Raw genomic sequence first — 19,864 nt, 5'->3', positions numbered from 1 at the left:
GAAACTCTCGCACTCTCAAAATGACAAGCGAAAAATCATCGGGGCACTGTCGATCATAAAAAAAACAAAGATGTATTGCATGTCATCGAGCATATCATATCTTCATTTTCATCGAATATACACCAATATTTTTTACCGAAACAACGGAGGGTGTGAGGCTTTTGTTGGATCCTACAACCGAGAGAAAAACCAATAAAACAAACTGACTCAGTTTAGATGTGTTTTGAAATGGGTGTCGAAGATTTTAATCGTGATTAGACCACATACGAAACTTAATAGCATCAAACGGCCGAACAAAGAACATTTTTATATGCTCCATCTAATTTCATTAGAGCCACGCCGTGCTGCTGTTTCTGTTTTTTCAGATCACTGAACCGATTGCCGGTGAATTGTTCAATAGAAATGAAGTTTTCAATAGAAAAAATATATTTTCCGCCTGTAACCCCTTCGGTACGGAGACAATTGACTTGCTATCCAGAGAATGAATGAAAGATGAATCCATTTGAAATTAGAATGAATAGAGCGAAAGAGTTCTTTTTCATTTTTTGTGTGTTATGATCTGTGCCATCTTTTTCAATTAATTATTTTTTTCGCGCAATGAACACCGTGTCATCGTCATATCTTCTGGTTTTTGTTGTCGGCACTTTTTTTTTTGTTTTGCAATGAATGGCTTGAGCACAACGGGGTTAAAAGGAATAACTTGCTTTAATGAAGCGTTAAAAAAAATTAAAAGATATTCTCTTTTGAATGAAGAGTCAAAATCAGAATTTATAACGAAGTAATGAAAATTTATTGGCCAAAGACAAGCGAATTTATTTTGATTTGGTACTTCAAATCGGCGAACACAAAAGTGAAAGGTGACAAAAGGGGTTTTGAATGGATTATTATGGAATTTGAATGCATATCTCGAGAAAAACATGCATTTCGGCTTAGGAATTGGCATTCTTAAAACCAATTTAACGTCGTCGGTCTGATTTTTCTTAAATTTGCGATTATGAAAACTAATGGCATGCAATTTGTTTCCATCAATCGGTGGTATTTTGAATTTTTCACAGACGAAGCAAATGCCTTCAAAAATATGATAAATTCAACAAATTTTATATTCGTGAGTCTTATGAATATAATATTCGTATTTCACTCCCTTGTTTCAATTGTTCCATGCTCCATTCCGAGCGCGCATTCAAGAGCACTATTAAAATGATTCACTAAAACGCATGTTCACAAAGTAATCCATTCAACAACAAATTTATTTCAATTTATTTTCGTAGTCGTATGCAGAACATTCAATTGTGGCAACCATACGCTTGCGGTTGAGTTTTTTTACGAGAATTTGAAAATTAAAAATTTGAATAATTTTCGTATTTATTTTTTAAAGCAACCACATTTTAAAGACATGAACTCTCAATTCGATTATATGCATTTCATTTTGTTAGCGTATCGCATCATATTTTGCCTTTTCAACCGTTTAGCGAGCGTAAAGAGAGAGAGTGAGTGAAGTTCGAAGTCCATAAATAATTTCCATATCAATAAATAATGTAGCAATAAATTTTCGAAAACGATTTGTTTATGCTGCCGCCGACGTCGTCGTTGTTGTCGGCGACGATGCGATGCTTTTTAGGCGAAGTTTATGGAAATGTTGTATTATTGATATGCTTAAGAATTTTGGTCGCATTTTATGCGATGAACCAACAAGTTGATAGTAAATTTAAAAGCGATGTGCTCCAATTTCTCTGCTCTTTTTTTCCACATGTTTACATTATGCGTATGCAAAAGATGCTCAAACAATCGCTCGCAATGACAACGAAAATGCGAATCTCAGTGCGCACATAATATTATGTGTTTTTTATGTTCCTGTTTAACGAAGAAAACACGAGGGTATATGCTTAACAGATTGAAATGTCTTCATGGCGGCAAACATCCCTTTTTACGGCTCAATATTTTGGTTTACTATGAACAAAATACACAGGCAAAACACTCAACATCCGATGTGTGCATACAAACAGGATTTACACGCGCATATAATTTATTACCGCGAATCACGTGTCAACCACCGCGTGATTTCTAAACCAGATTGTTTATGTCTGCCTTTTTGCCGCTTCTATCTGTTTCTACGTCAAGGTTTTTTCGGAATTTAATGAGAGGACGCGCTTATGAAAACGAGGTATTCAAACAAAATACGAATCAAAATTCATTTCTTCGAATGTTCGAAAGGAACCAATTCACGAGAATTTGGTTTTTGAGAATTTAATTGCTTAGGCAAAATAGTTGACTCATTGGATGTCAGATATTTTGACGATTAAAAATGGGAAACATCAAAATGAGCTCTGAGGTTGAAGCAAGTATTCTCTTAATATTCGATCGAAACTCAAGGTAGTTAATAAGCAGTTCCAATTTCTGAGTCGAACACTGTTCATTGAAAGAGAAAAAAAGGTGATCGAATTGGCACGTGTTCATTGGTTGTAAATAAAACTACAATGTGCATTTTCATCGGTATGCTCTTATCTACTGAAGGTATAATATATTTGAATGTTGGCAGCTACTCGAAAGCAAAAAAAAATGTAACAGTCATTCTGTTGTAAAAATGTACATTGTTAGCTTTTTTGGGGTTTTGTTGTATACCGATACATGGTATTCGTTTTCTTATTTTTTCTTTCAACAGTTCCACGAATGACATAAATATTTTGGTTCGATATCATGCCCTTTTTGGAGACGTTATTTAACATTTTACATTTTTATGGCACTTATCTATACCGTCTATACGGCAACTTTCAACACGATTCTCTAGCACACTTCCACGTTTCTTTAGTGCGCACATTTTCACATACATTTTGTATATATTTGAACTGTTTCGCATGAAAACACCGGAAATTTGTCGTTTCTTTGTAGAGAGAGAGATAGAGGAAAAGCAAAATGATGAGAACAAGGCAGGCGAAGAGAACGAGGCTAACCAAATGATTTTATGTTCACAATAGACTTCGTGAATGTTTCCCAATGAACAGAATGAGAGCATGAGATTTCGGAATGAACGACAAAACAACAACAACAACCAAAAAAGAAGAATAAGAAGAAGAAGTTGTATTACAAAAGTTAAAATTGTATCTGTGTAAAATGAGTGTGACAATGTCACCGTGCGCTTTTCACATATATTCGCACATATTTTATCCATATATTTGTAACCAAAAATTATAATGTATTCGATAACATTGCATGTCGTTTGGTTTCCTGCAAAAGGAAATTACCATAGAATTTGTTGTACGTTTTTGTCCTTAAACATTGTTCATCAAGCCACAATCTTTCCACATTCTACTATCTCGATGTGTGTATGGCAAAAATGGTATTTTGCGTATGCGCGCATCCAACGAACACAAATTTTAACTTCAGCAACAATGAATTTTCTCGCTGTCGAGATTATGGCCACAACTTTCGTGAACGCGTAAACGAACAAATTGTTACGATTGCCATTTTGCGGGTGACTAACATTTCACTTTGTTTTAGTTGGTGTGCAAGAGTTCACCACTTGCCGTGGAGCATGATGGTATAATAAATTAAAAGATTAAAATATTGAAGTGAGAAAAAAAAGTTCAATGACACTTTGAAATGAAAATGAAGAGTCAAAGATTTGTTTGCAAGTAAAGCGAAGGTTCGATTGCAAGAAGGGATGCACTTTTTGGAATTTTTTTTTAACTTTTATCAAAACAAACAATCTTAGTTAATAGGAAACTTCATGAATTATAAGTTCTTTTAGGGTGAACAAAAAGGAGTCTGGTCGACACTAAAATACGGCATACTTCGTATGCTTAAGCCAATCATAATTTTCGTATTCTGTCATAAATCGTAAAAGGAACAACGACAGACAAATCCTCCTTATCTCAAATTTTCTCGCCGAATTTCACTTTTTTAAACGGATTTTTTTCGAGTCAACTTCTCTTTAGTTGAGTCAATTTATTGGCGACCAATTACTTTGTCTCACGGCACATGGATGGTTGCGCTAAAATTGAAAACAATTTTTTTTTTTTAAATCGTGTGTTTGCCACAAAAATTTCCGATCTCACGAAAAACAAATGAAAAATAGGCGCGAAGAAAATGTGTGGAATTTTCGTGCAAATCAAAAAGGTCAACGTGATTTCTATGTTGATTGTTTTGTTTGAGTTGGTTCATTCAATGGTTGGTCTGAAAATGATTTATGACTTTTGCTGACATAATTATTCATTGCTTTTACATATGTTTTCATAGTTGAATTTTGTCCAATGCTATTACTATAATATTCACGTATATTCAGCATTGAGTGAGTGCGCGCCGCGCATACAATTTTCTCGCTCACACAAAACACCACCAATCATATACTATATCCATACGTTGCGTGCGTTTAATAATAATAAATAGTACGCGGATATAATTGGTTACGAATTCGACTTGATTTCATTGTAATGACATTGTACACGTTATGTGTATACTTGGGGCATTGATTTCCATTGTTCATTTCTCTTTGAATTTGTCGTAATTGTTTTCTCTCGCCATAGTAAACATTTAATACGCGATCGAGATTTTGTTGCATCAAAATTGAAATTATAACTGTTTTCAGTGTGGCTCGGTGGTATTATGATGTTATCATGGGAATATCGTGAGATTGTGACCAAAAAACCGTTTCTGTCTCGTAAAAATTAATTTTTTGCTATGATTACTTGGTTTTTTCTACGTTTTCAATCTGATGTTTTTGTGAATTGTTTTTGTTCACGTTATTTCATTTTCTCATACAATTTGCCATTTTTTTCATGTGATCGATCATCAAATCTGTCGATCACAATAATTTGTTTTGACTTTTTTATTCTTTTTTTAACAAAACGACCCCGTTTTCCTGTTCAATCTTTTGATCAGTTTTTTTTTGCGTGGACTGATTTCCTTTCACAGCATTTCAATCTGTGGTACTGCAAAAATGATTTTTAGCCGCACGTAGCACATGAGATTGAGTAATAGTGCTGATAAAATGACAGATGAGTTTCAATTCGACTGACAAATCAATGACCCCCTCAATGACTCTATGATATTTTTCAATTTTCAATTGCTCCGCTACCGAAAATGATGGATTTCCATCTTAAACACGAAATACATTGATCCAAAATGCAAACTGTGTGTTTTGTTGAAAAGAATTGGTCCTATATGGGTGTTATAAACTGGCATTTACCTTGTTAATTCAACGATTAAATGAATTTTACTCACGAGAATATTTTACTCTCGTCCATGCCAGATAGTTTGCTTGAAAGCCTTTAAACATTTATGCGTACTTCGGCTGAGATGCGAGAGCAAGGAAGACAGAACGAGTCAGCGAGAGAACAATTGTTGCGATATACTGAAACATGCCCGAATACGGTGTATACATTAAACGAGCAATGAAAAAAGGTCAATTTCAGAATGATAGATGATGTTCGTATCTATTCACATGCAAGAATCCGGAGAGAGTAAAGTACAAAAAAAAATGTGCTGAAGAAGCGTCACACATAAGGGTAGCATTTAATGTGTTATAATGTGTGGATCATGTGATGTCGTCAATGCAATCTGTTATTTTTGTGTTTTGCACGCGTTGATTTAATAGAAATATCATCGGGATACAAATCACATAATTTATGGTCTTTTCTTTTGCTGTTTTCAGCGAAAAGTCCAAACGTCAACCAACCGTCCCTTGATGAATCATGCCGCGGTTGTTTTGGCATTTTCATTGAGGCACATTTAATCGCACCGAATATAAACAATGTTTAAATCAATAGCACAAGTGGAGAAATGACGATTGTATTACATCTTTACACTTCGTCTCACACAATAAAGTCTTTCCAATTGATATTTTACAAAAAAAATGGAAAACATTGTCACGATTGTTTAAAAAACCATGAAAACGAAGCAATTAAACTAAACACTGAAAAACAATTATTTCAATCATTTTTTTGGTGAATATTTTTGGCCAGTTGCAAGATAAACTAATCAATTCATGCTGTCAACCATGATCATTGCGTTTGATGTCTTTCTTTCTCACAATTCCATTCATTTTTGATTGTTGTTGTGTCATTGTGGGAAAAAAAGCCATATTTAAGTGGCGAAATTCATTTTCAATGCACACGAGTTTTTTGGGTTTCTTTTTTTGTATTTATGAGTGATTGCCGACCGTATGAAAAAGTATCGATTCAATTTTTCGTTTGACCGGTTTTTTCACTATGAATTCCCTAAAATCTTTTTGTGAACGCGCCTACATCGGGAATATATGAAATGTGAATTTTCAATTTAACATCGTGCGGTCGCTGCATGTTCATATACCGTCGATGTGTTTTTTTTTCTTTCGTTCAATAATTTTTCCATCATTTTTTACATCAAGTCCGAAGCATGCGGTTCGCCTGTCAAAATATAATTTTTCATTTTTTGTGCACGATCAACCGGACGGAACGAACACCAAACCGTCGTGCTTGAGTTTCTATATTTTAAATGTGGCCCTATTTAAATGGAGCGCATATAAAAACATTCATTTTTACTCGCCGACATCAATACATCAGAATATTCATAATATTTTTTTTTTTCGAAAAATCATTTTTAATTAAACTGATTTCGGTCTTGTTAAATGGTTCCAATCGATTTTTCTTCACAGTGTCGAAAATAAAAACCATTGGAGTCTATACCAATTGCGCAGTATGTGTCTGTTCTTTTTTTATAAAACAAAAAAGATACATGATTCGTCGGTAGCTAATGCCGATTTTGAACAAAGACAGCGAACAAATCTCGCACAAATTAGAGATAACTCAACACTAATCCGCAATTTTATCGTATTTTTTTATTTTCGTTGCTCGTAAGCAAATACAGAGTTTTTTTCGTCTCTGCCGAGCACATGCATTCCCATTTCGCCATGACTGTCGGCTTTGTCCCCTAAGTTTCCATCTTTGAATAGCCTCAAGAAGTTGTTTGCTGTTTTATTCATTGCAACATATTTTACTCTCTTTTTTTTCGTCTAAAATCATTGAACGACTTCGGGGGATTGGTCGTGTTTTGTGTTCTTTTTTCTTTAACTTTATCGTTTTATTTTTAATTCAGTTTAAAAGCCGCGAAAAAGAAACCGAATTCAAATAAGATTAACAAAGTCCTGGATAACAATAGAAAACTGAATTGTTTGGTTTGCGCTTTTGTATACACAAGAAAAGTTTTAATCAAATTTGTACTTTGTATTCGAATTTGTAAGTTTAAAAAGTTTTTTGATCGATAAACGATTTCGATGAATTGAAAAATTCACTGTTTCATTCACTTACAAAAAAAAGCGTATTGGAAAACAAATAGCACCGTGAAATGCAACTAATTTTTCACTGGTTTTTTTATTGTTGTTTTTCGCATGTTTTAAAATTCAAAATGCATAGGCATAGTACAGCTCAACGTAAAAAAAATCAATTTACACTTAATTATCACTTAATGCTCGGTGAATTGAAATACTTCAACAAACCGAATTTTTAATAGACTCGCTCGCGCTCACATTTGAAAAAAACCACAACTGTGAAAAAATGTTTATGTACCGATTACTTTGCAGAAACAAAAAAAAATAATAATAAATCTTTTGTTTTTGTTCTCATCGTCTTCTGTGCGCCATCTTTTGGTATATCGTCCTTCACCGTTCAACTTTTTTCTCTTTTCGACTCAACAAACTCAAACAAATTATTTAAGTTTATGTGTTTTGTGTGGCAGTTTGGTGAAATGGAGAGCGAACGACCGTAACAGTGAACAAAAAACAAGTTGAACGAGAGAAAAAAAGAAAAAAAAAATCATTATCGAAGATATTTTCATGTAGCCATTACTCTGCAACATCAACGCGCTACTTCCGATCCATAAAAATGTAAAACGAGTACGCTATAAAATATAAACGAATGATTTGCGTTCTATCGCCACACGCAGACACACACATCACATCTCTTGAAAACCGCAAAACGCAACCAAATGGAGATGACTTGTCAGTTTATTTTTACGCATTTCTATGCCATTTCAGTTCTTTCTACCCCAGACATAATTGAATTACAAATAATGAACAAAAAAAAACTGCCACCCCGTCGTGATTTCTTTTTCGCTTGAAACGAACAACTTCCAATGTAAATTTAGTGATAACAGAAGATGAAGAAGAATGAAAAACTAAATAAATGTTATTGTTTTGTTTTTATTGAATTTAAACACTCGTTTAAAATGACTGAATTTATGCGTTGCTGGCAGGATACGAAATATAGTCCAATGTGACGCATAAAATAAATGTTTTGATTTAGAATTTGGTCGTATTTTGTGAGTGAATCGCAATAATTTCAATATGTCCAACTGTTTTCATCAATATTTTCCACGATTTGGGGAACTTTTGTCGTTTTTATCAATAAAAATCTCCACACAAACAACAATTATTTTGTAATTCTAAACAAGTGTGCATGTTTTCAAAACATTATTTTGAGAGAATCGATTTTCATTTTAAATCAAACCACCACTGTTCTCATTACAAACATTTCAGTTAATTAAAATGTTTCCGGCATTTTTGTTCTCGTCAGTCTTTATATTTTAAAGTCCATTCAAAAAACTAGACGAAATCTATGCGAAAAGGAAAATCGACAAAACTCACCAAGTTTTAAAACCAAAATAACGGCCATAAAAGTAAATTCCAAAAGTTTTTTTTTTGAAGCATTCCTTTTGTGAGAAAGTGTCTTATTCACACAACAAGCTCATTACAGATGAAAATAACTCGCAAGTACTGTTACTCAACGGCTGTTACAACACATACACATAAATGCAATCCGATTGAGTTGTTGGCGGTGGTGGTCGCCATGCTTCATTAGTTCATTAGTTAGTATTTTAATTTAAATATTTATTGCAGAAAACCACGCGAAGTAGCAATAAAATTTATAACGGATTTTAAAATAATTGAGTACATCCTTGGCGAATGAATCGCGGCATTGTTTTCATCTCTTCGTATTCTTCGTGCATTGTGAGTGATTGAAAACAGACGCTAATCATGGCATAAAATAAAGGTACTCTCATTTGCAACTCTAAAAGATGGTTTTGAAAGCAATGCGTGTGAATTCGTTCCGCATTCTCAAAAGGGTGTCACCAGATCAAAAATAGAGATTTTCTTACAAAAGAGGGAAAATGCGTTGCTCATTATCAAAAATATTACAGTTGAAAGTTTTTGAGTGAAAAAAATGCGTTTTTAATGGTATTCCAAGTTGAATAAAAATTCAAGTTTTCTTGCGAGCAAAAAATACATCTCTTGAAAAAAGGTGACACATTGGATTGTCAAATGGCAGTAGAAATCCTCTGATCAATGACACTTGCCACTCAAACATACATTTAAATGACAAGGGCTTATCGGAAAATTGTCATGACATGATTCGATTTCGAAGACCTTCAAAAAATAAACCGCTCCAAATACGATTGCAGTAATGTGATTAGTGTTTGATGTGTGCAAAGTTTTTGATAAATTATGTCGTCTTGTTGTGCGTTTCGTCTTTTTTTTTGTCGCTTCTCCTCAACACCGTTTCCGCATTCATGTTTCGGTTAATAGAGCATTTAAGTGCTAAGTACTAATATTTAACTTGTACAAGGTTAAAGAAAATATCATTGTAAGCGCTCACATAGCTTCAAAAAATAGGCGCACCACCGAAACTTGTGATTCATTTCTCAAACATGACCCCGTAAAACAAACAAGTGTATACAAAAAGCGTGCAAACCATTCGAGTGAAAGAATAAGAGAGTGTATCGTTGAATGTGAGAGGCCACTTGAGCATGTGTAACACACCAAATAAACGACTATTAAGTTCATATATTATCTTTTCCGTAGCCCCCTATTGTGATAAAGACAAATGATCTGCAATAAAGTGGATGTTTTCAACAAAGAAATTCATTTCTTTGCCACGTTACATTTCTTCTCTCTTTTTTTCAACGCATGCATGTTATACAACATTGTGGCTGTGCGCATTTCATCATTACTGACTAGACCCCCGCTAAATGTTTGACATTCGCCTTGGGATTGCACTTGAAAACATTTTTTTTTCGTTTCAGATGTATTCGCCACCGGAACAATTCAACATCTCATTCAATGAATTAAGAGAGTATTTACGATATAAATGCCGTTTATTTTAACTATTTCATTATCTTTTACCACAAAAGAACACGATATGCCAAACACTTTATATTCCTGTAATTTTGCGTAACATTTTTACAGTCTTTTCTCTTATCACACTCACGCTTCTGTATTTATTTGATGTATGAAATTTTTCTCAGCGAGATTTTCACATCACTTTTTCTTGCCGTTTTGTGCCATTGTCATCAAATGTAATCATTATTATGAACACATCTCACTTTGTTGTTACACATGTTTCAATGGTTGAGGTTGATGTGTGCTACATACGTCGCACATACATTCAATGAATTTGAATGAATCACTTTACGATTGCAAGAACATTACATAAAAATTTATGGTATCATTTTTGGCGCACTCTATCGTACAATTTACTCCCGATTCGCGTACAATATTTCTTCGGTTTGTTTCGCTTTATTTCGTTCGATGTTCATGCCACCCAATTTAATCGTGTCAAAGTATATTTGAATCCGCTGCCTACGCATTCGAATAAACCATTCGATGAGTACGCTTTAGTCATGATCAACTTTCGGTGGCTTATAAACTACATTTTAAATCTATTGGGCGCTTGTAAATGTCGTTATTACATTATTGATGTGGCGTTTTGCTAATGCAATAAATATTACTTCAATGGGGTTAAATGATGATGTTAGTTTAACAAATATGGGAACTATTGGAATCAACAGGCTGCCTTTTTGAACGAATCCTATCGGCACACATACATTCGCATCATACATTATTGGTTTTGTTTTATTATTATTTTATTATGAATCGATTTCCGTTATGTGAGTGATACACATGCGAAAATCGCATTTCATTTACTCGAGCTTAAAAATGAAATCACTCTTGATTTGTTCACTACGATGGGAAAAAATCGTCACATTGAGGAAATATGGAAAGATTATCAGGTTATATCCACCGTTATTTCACTCATTATCAAAGCGGATGCACAAATGACGGTGGATAGTTGAGAGATAATTTTCAAAGAAAAAAAAATCCAAAAGATCATTATCGAGAAAAACAAGATCATTCGAACATTTGATCGCATTAAAACAAACTACTGCATGATTTGATGCGCCTTTTGTCTTTTACGTGTGAACAAGGCAATTCAGGTGCTAAAGTTGCACCACAAAGCGCATTCAAGAAGAAGAAAAAAACAAACGGATCAAGTAATAATAAACAAATATCAACAGCAGTGAAGAGAATGAATGTGGAGAAACCGAAAAGAATGAATACAAAACAAAAATGACAGAATAAATGAAAAATGTGATCAAATTTATTTTTTGTTTTGTGCATCGCAAGGCAATGGAAATGTATCGAACAACGAAGAAGAAAACAAATGCACCGGACTCTCAATCATATAATATGCACAGTTGTTGTTGATGTAATGTGATTAATTTTATTAACTTCCATTTTGTGGATTTTGGATTTGTCGATGTTTGAACCTGTTGTGTACGCAATGCGCGCACCAATTTCAGCGATGAAACACAATCAACATGCACAAAGGCAAAAATTATTACCACTTCAGCATCTGAACACATTCACAACGAGAAAAGTGATAAAAAAGGAAACGCACACTCGGTCTGATTTCTTTGTAAAAATGTACATTGTATAGAAGTCAAACTAGAGATGTTCCACGTGAAAAAGAAGAAGAAAAAAAACGGATACCGAGCAGTCAGGGGAAAAGAGATAGAAAAAAGGTTGCTTTTGACAAATGAATGAAAATAACAGGGTAGCCGCACACAATTCGTCATTTTACTCAATTCTTCACTTTTTTCTCTTCGAGTTTTTTTTTTTGCGTTTGTCTTCTACACTCGTCCCGGTCAATTCACCTTTGATGAGCGCTATTTTGATGGGTTTTGAAGGAAAACTTCTGCTGAATATAAATGAAGTTCAATCAATTTATTTTACTTTTTGTATTCGTCTTCATAATTTTATTTTTTTGTAAATTGTTACAAATGATAGCAAATAACAGTTTAGTTTGTTCGTTGTTTCATATGCATTGCCATAGCGTCGGCATCTGTTTTTCACTCAACATTATCGAATATAGTAGAATGTCAGACTATAAGGTCGACGTAATCGCTGAGAAAAAAAATCGAGCAGGAATTATCAAACGATTGTTCGGCTTTTTTGCGCCGATAAAATATGGGATTTTCTACGTCTGACGAATGAAAAATTTGATTCTTTTTTTTCTTTCGAATTAAAAGAAATCCGATGTGTAAAAATGTAATTGATCATTTCTAGACATTTGAATAATTTTCGGCGCCATCCAAACCATTCCGAAGGATAGTATTTATTAACTCTTTTGATCTAATGCGATTTAATATTTTGGAATGAAACTTCTTCGTAAAGATGAATAATTTTAATTATTTTTGGTATTCGGATTATCTTCAATATTTTTCTCTTACAATTTACCACAAATTTTTCTTTTTATTCGCCACAAATCCTGTAAAATATATGTCAATTGAGTAAATTGTTGACTTACCTTGTTGACTGCCCTTTCTAGCTGTTTTCTTTTCCTTCATCCACGGATATTCCGGCACATTATCGCATTGATCGCCTTGCATCGCATTGTAACCTTGATTGCCAATCATTTTCGGACTATCCGGATCAAGATGTGTCATAAATTCGGCCATCGATGGTTGCGAATTAATGAATCCGCTTTCAGTCGGCGACACATTTGTCGGTCCATTTCCGTTGTTGCCATTGTTTCCATTGTTTGGCATTGCATTCATCCAATAAGCCGTTGCATCTAAACGCTTATCACAGTTATTCACTAATTTGGTTTGCATGGCTTGCTGTTGTAATGCGTTTATTTGTGACTCGGATTTTATTTGCGATCCCAATTGGCTTGTGTCTAACGAACTGCACACTTCTTGCATTTTTGCACTTAATTACTATCGATTATTGCTCGGAATTACAACTGCACACAAAACACATAGACACAAAATTTCATCAAAAGTACCTAAAGACGGTTCGACTTTTTAATAACATCAAGACAACCATTTCATGCTTTGAACGCCAATTAAAAGACGAACATTAGATTAGATTGTGGGAAATCTAAAAAAAAAAAGATTTGTTCAAGTCAATAATATTCTTTTCACTTATCAAATGTCACAAATACACTTCTTGGATCCTCTTGAAAATTCAATCAAAATGTTTACTTGTTTTGATATTTTGAGAAATCTACATGAATATCACTTTTTATCATTTGAGTTTTTAATGATGATTTTTTTTGTCAATCAATTTATTTTACTCTCGTTGATAATTCAATTTAATTTTTTCATTACAATTTATTTTTGAGTTTCAATGTTGGTGTCTCATTCAAATTTATTTGCACGATTTATTTTCAATTTTGAAAATTCGATCAAAATAAAAAAAATCGTTGTCTATGTATGACAAGTTGATATTAAAATGCAACAATATAATCCGATGAGTAGCTACAAACTGAGCGGTGCTGTGCACTCACTGTCAGTCGTTTGCACAATATCACAAACACCAAAAAGCAGAACAAGTAAACGCGTCAACAATGTGAACCGTCACAAACTGAATGAAACCTCATGCGAACATCAATACCATTTGCACACGCCACCGACTAAACAAACTTTCGAAATAATACATAAATACGTGGATGTGTGTGTACACTCTTGTTGGTTCGTCGAGAAAAGTTTTAGAGTGGATAAATATTCGGTTGGTTGCTGTTGACGGCAATTGTTACGTTCCCATTTGCATGTTTCACTTCAATACATGTGCGCGTGATAGCAGCAGCAGCAGCAGCAGCAGCACGGGCAGCAATAAGAGCAACAACAACCGTAGAATAAACTTACAAATACACAGTAACAAGGCGGCAATGTGTTTCCACTGTGATATATTTTAACACACAATGGTTTGAATAAATAGCGCGCGCACTCACACCAAACTCTACACAACCATTGAATATAGAATGTATTCACGCAGGCACCGACCGATACGACAGACCAATGAAGTAAACCGCGTTGAATGATTTCAAACAGAGAAAAAAACTCAACAACATCCAACGTCAACCGAAGAAAATTTCAAATGTGAGAGAGCAAAAAAAATACAAACTAATAAGCAATACAAAACAATGTCGACGACGACGCTGTCGATTTTCAATGCTCAAATGAACGAGAGGAACTGTAGAGGAAAAAAAATTGTGTACGATGACATACAATCGAAATGACTATCGAAAGAGACATGAATAGCACACGATGTATTCCATCTCCGGAGCGCAGATCATCGAGAATACTTTGTGTGGTTATGAAAAAAACAGAATAACATCGACCAAGAATTATAATAAATGGAAAATGAGAGAATAGATGCTCGAGAATCGTGACTAAAAGGAACACAAATATCTCAGTAAAAACCATTTTCGATTCTTTATCCAATGGATTTAATTCAGCTGTCGTTGTTTTTTTCACTCTCATTCTCCTGTCTTCTTCCTCTCTCGCACTCTCTTTTTCGTGCAAACTTCTTTGAATTTTTCGGTTATTTGCTTGCACATTTTAGTTTGTTTATCAAATCTTTTAAGCATATATAGCTTTGCGCCGCATCGGCACAGCGCTTTTTTTCGTTCATCTCTCTATCTGTATTTTCTTCTCATCCATATGTGAACAATATTTTGACACAACAAATCGTTGGTTTCTTTGTTTTACATTTCTAGCTCCTTTTATTTTCTCTCCGGTTATTCTTTTTGGTTTGTTTTTTTTATGTGTTTCTGTTTCGGTTGGTTTGTTGTGTGTTTTGAGATATATTTTTTCCACTATTTTCTTTTTGTTTGCTGGTTTTATTCCTTAAAAAAAAAAAAAAAAAAAAGCTGTCGCTGGTTTTTGGTGTAGTACAAAAGAGATTGCATCACGTGACGATTGCGATGACCAATCGGCATCGTTTTTCACTTGAATGCATAACACTTGTGAGCGAATGTGAACCAAAAAGCACACATACCATATCGAGAGACAATTGTTGGTCTTCAACGTAGAGGCGTGTCACAAATGGTCTATCGAAACATGCTCGACCGCTACATACGTGCCGCATGTGTGTTAGATTCCGACACTGCGTACACTGTACTGTATTGCATTGAAGGACCGTGCGGCGCATCAAAGGGGCGGAGTCATGATGTTAACACAGCGGAGATCAGTGTGTCTATGAAAAGTCTCCACAAAATTCATGCACATTGTAAATGCGATTATATCGAACTGAACATTCTGACTTAACTTCAATACCAAACAGCTTTCATTGTCGCATTGATGTGCTTTGGTGTTTGTTGTTACATTTTTTTTCACTCCGATTCGATTTAGAATCACACACTGTCGCTTGTGGATAATATATTCGATGCACTTTACTCACTCGCAACATTCAGTTTTATCGAACTTTATAATGACGTTCGCATTTTTTTTCTTCATTTTGTTCTTCTTCTTTTTTGTTTTTGCAAATTAACTTACACTTTGCATAGAAAAAGTTTTACTTTGGAAACGATCGCCTGTTTAGTATTCATCCATGTTTTCGAAAATATATACAACGAACAAAACACACATACACATAATATTCAATTTATACATTGAACTAATTTGAAGAAAAGTAGCATTGAACTCGGACCAATTCATTGAGAATTTTCTTAATCTATTCAATTTAAATTGAATCGTTGCGGCGAAACAGTAGCTCTTATTTTTCTCCAAATAATACTGCAACATGAAGTTTTTTTCACACGGTTTATTTGTTGTAATACAACAAATAAATTATTCATAAAAAACTTTATGTTGCAGTATTATTTGGAGAAGAATAAGAGCTACTGTTTCGCCGCAACGATTCAATTGAAACATCCCTCTTATGTATTTCATTATTTTGTCTTGAAAGAGAAAAAAAGAATAAAAAACGTCCGCTTTTTCTGACAATCACATTTCAAATCTCTGCTCAATCTTCAGGCGGATTCCATTTCTGTCGTGCGTTAACCGAATACATGCGAAACTAACAAATCCAAAATCGGATATTGATATTGCTCAATCACTCCTATTCATAAAATTCATTTTTCTCCAGCGATATTCAGGTTTTTCTGTGAAAAATTTATTTTTTATTCGAAAACCTTTTCACACTGATGATAACATACAAAACATGACAAAGTACAGAACAAACCGGTCAAGCAGTTTTGCAAATGACTAAGCAATTTCTTTATGAAAAGAATCCATTGAAAGTAACCGTGACAAAAGTCATACATACTACAGATCATTTATTATTTGCGGCGTATAGTATCAGAAATATAGCGGAACTAAATCAGCTTGTTGTGCTGGTCACTTGAGCTACGTGCTATAAGTTGGATTCAACTAAGTGAACGTTTTCGTCGTGTAACGCATACAATATTCTCCCTCTGGTATAAAAACGTCACCCAAAGAGTGATCGGTTCTGAGAGTGAGAGAGAGTAAAAAACCAACGAATTTATAACAATTTTAGTTCAATAAACTGTCAATAAAGCAAATAATAATAACGCCTATAATAAAAAACCCCTTTTGGCTAAATCTCAACAGACTTGCTAAGCACGTACAATGCTGTTGTGTGGGGCGAAAAACGAGATTGAAATCGGTTGCCAAAGAAAAAAAAAGAAGTGAAAAGGGAAAAATATTGACTAATATGTTGTATACATCAGAATGTCAATATATGGTATGTGTGCTTGGGGAAAGAGTGATCTGAAGAAAAAAAACTGGTATGTTTCCTTCCGTTTGTTGTTGGAAAATGTACAAAGGTCACTTGACATTGTGTAATTCTTACAAGAATGTTGTCCACCCTTATTTTAAAAGACATCTAATGTCACACTCTTGTATCTCATTCCCATGCGATTTGTGGTCAACAGTTGTGCGACTTCTTGCATTCGCTCCACTCTTTGGCTAAAAATAGCTGCGTTTGCTTACCACAAGAGACCATATACAATGCATGAAATATAACTTTATACACACAAAAAAAAAAACACTTGTTCGCATAATGCACTCTTTATCCATGCGATGAACACCGCCGAACATACACGATGGATAACAAAGGCGAACAGATTTTTGTATATGCTGAGAAAATATCAAGTGTGGATGTGCAAGAACGGAGACTGACACTTTATGTTGTGGTCACTGCTCGAGTTCATAAATCAAGTGCTTGTGTATGTATGTATATATATTTTGAACGGGTACCGCTTGTTCATTGACAATGTCTTGTGTTTTGTTCAAGTTTCATTATGTGGTTGCTTTGGTTAACACCAAATGCTACAGAAATTGTCACTGAATCCAATTTTTATTAGAAAATTTTCCAACCACATCTCGTATTCTTGTAATTTTCTTTCGATTAAATTCTTACTTATGCTTGAAATGGTTTTTGGGTTGAAAGTGGGAAAGTTTCCTTCAATTTGCTTTGGTCTTTCATGCAAATTCGAGAAATGAATTTTTAGGTAGTCTGACAACCAACTTTCAAATGGCATATAAACTGAACGCTGGTATGTGTAACTTGACCACAATGGTTGTCACATTGTTTTATACAACACAAAGACTAAAGTATATGGAGAATTACTACTGAAGATGCAAAGTTATGCAGAGACTTTGGACAAACAGTCTTAAAACTATTACATAAACCACAAGCGCATATGTAACATCATTGACCGAAAGTGTGTGTGTGTGAAACGTCGAACGGAAGAAAAAGAAAGAAAGAAGAAGGAGGGAGAGAGAGAAAGCAAAAACAAGAGATGGAGAAAAAAAGTGCAAAGAAAACTAATTATGAACACATGTTTTATGCAAACACAATAATTCTTTGTGCGGTTAGATTTGGTCACTTGTTTACATTTTAAATGATTATCAAGCGCAAAAGTGGCCAGAGATTAATAGCGCACACCGAGCGGTATTTCAAATAAAAATACGACGTAGGCATATGTGTTGAATCGTATGCCTTTTTTGCCACTTTTTTGTCTTCTATGGATCCAAACGTGGCTAAGAAATGGCAAAGGCTATACAATTAAAAGCATTTGACTTTTTTTTACAATGAATGCGTGGTGCAGAAAGCATGAGGTGTTTTGTAAACATATTTTCGGGTTGGTATTTTTTAATTCGTCTCGATTCATTTAAAAACACTTATTGTCACACGTGCACCCATCCACTTCTTTTATTCAATTTCTCTCTCTCTCTCTCTCTCTCTCTCTCTCTCTCTCTCTCTCTTTCGGTTTATTTGCTGTCGTACTGTTTTAAACCCTCTTCTGAAACAGATACAAGCTTTAAAAAATGCTGTTGAAAAATAACGAACGATAATCCATTGTCTAATTACAAATTATACAAACGTTGTCATTTTTTCTCCTTTTTTACTTGTTTTGGCTGAAGAAAAAAGTGCGATTGTTATCCATCTGAATGGATCGCTCATTTTCTACCTTTTTAATAAATGAAATGCAGATAAATTGATTTCCTTGACCTATTTGAAATTTAATATCACTCAAGAACGATTCCGACACAAACGACGTAGTCGAGGGCGCACGTATTCTCTCCCCTCCTCTGTCTAATGCGCATTTGGAGCAAATCAATATTGATTTTAATTTCACTCAGATAAAAATGAAGTTATTAATCGCGACCACTCTACATTTCAAAGTAGATATGCAGATTAATTTTCATTTTTTTAATAGGACGGCACCCGTGGTATCTATCACCACTTATTCAACCGCAGAGTATGGAATTTCGTTTCGATCGAACGAAAGCAGAACAAAGTCAAGCTACAAGGGCTTGAATGTATCGTACCGTTTCATGTTGTAAATAAAAAGGTCGCGTTACAATGCTGGTAAACAAGGAAATGAAAAAAATTGACTTACTCACCCAATTAAATTACGATTTTTTTTAAATGCTTCGAATATAATTTTGAAATCAGGCCGAATTGCCGATTTTTACAACGTATACGAGCATTTTTAAAAATATAATCTGTCGATATTCCCTGAATTACGGCAAATGTTTACTAAAATGTTTGATTAAATTTTGAATATGAATCATTCTACATTTTACTGAAAAGGTGCGGAAAATAAGAGTAAAAACCAAAACCAAAGAATTAATTGAAATTTAATAAAACAATATTACAAGTCTGTTTTTATTCAATTAAATCATGGCATAAACATGAAATCAATTCAAAATCCAAAACGAATTTGTTTTCGTGATTTGTTTATTGATGAAAAAAATCAATTCAATTTGATTGAATTCTCTGAAAAATGATGACGATGTTTCAAAATTTTAGAACCAACAATGTTTCGCATCAAGCAAGCTCATTCATTTAAATAAAAATATTCATCAGTTTTTCAAACCACTTACAATATGTTCTACTATAAATCACAACTGCATTGGCATGTAGTCTTGTTGATTGCTATTTTTGTTTCGGTGATATATCGTGGTGAATTTTTGTTCCGTTGGCGTCATCCTCTGAAGCATCCAATACGTATTTTAATATTAAAATTCAAAATATCGTGATGGCTGCTGGCGACGTATGTGCTGGTATACAAGACAACAACAACCAACAACAACAAAAAAAAGCAATATTAATATCACGTTTTATTGAATAATTTTGATTGCTTTAAAATTGTAATATTTCATATTTGTTTGGATTCAACGTATGATTTTATAAAATATATTCCATGTGCTGTTGAGTTAAGCTTGTCACCATTCTGTTGTCCAATTTGAAGTCTCCTCACGCTCATCGTGGCTTTTGTATCGTTTCGCTCTCATTTTT

At 34.0% G+C, this 19,864-nt stretch overlaps 1 protein-coding gene across 1 annotated transcript in view; it reads right to left on the bottom strand.

The window, feature by feature from the left end:
• The window catches only part of LOC116337978 (homeotic protein proboscipedia), a 35,760-nt gene extending 22,497 nt beyond the window's left edge, over positions 1–13,263 (bottom strand). The window contains exon 1 of the mRNA XM_031762987.1: positions 12,615–13,263. Coding sequence (XP_031618847.1) covers positions 12,615–13,011 — 397 coding nt within the window. The 5' untranslated portion in view covers positions 13,012–13,263. The remainder of the gene's footprint in view (positions 1–12,614) is intronic.
• Between the last annotated feature and the right edge of the window lie 6,601 nt (positions 13,264–19,864).

This window comes from Contarinia nasturtii, unplaced genomic scaffold (assembly GCF_009176525.2).
Source record: "Contarinia nasturtii isolate CC-2019 unplaced genomic scaffold, AAFC_CNas_1.1 Cnas_scaffold_350, whole genome shotgun sequence".
Lineage (NCBI taxonomy): Eukaryota > Metazoa > Arthropoda > Insecta > Diptera > Cecidomyiidae > Contarinia > Contarinia nasturtii.
The sequence above is the reverse complement of the archived record's forward strand: the minus strand, read 5'-3'. Positions and strand labels throughout refer to the sequence as shown.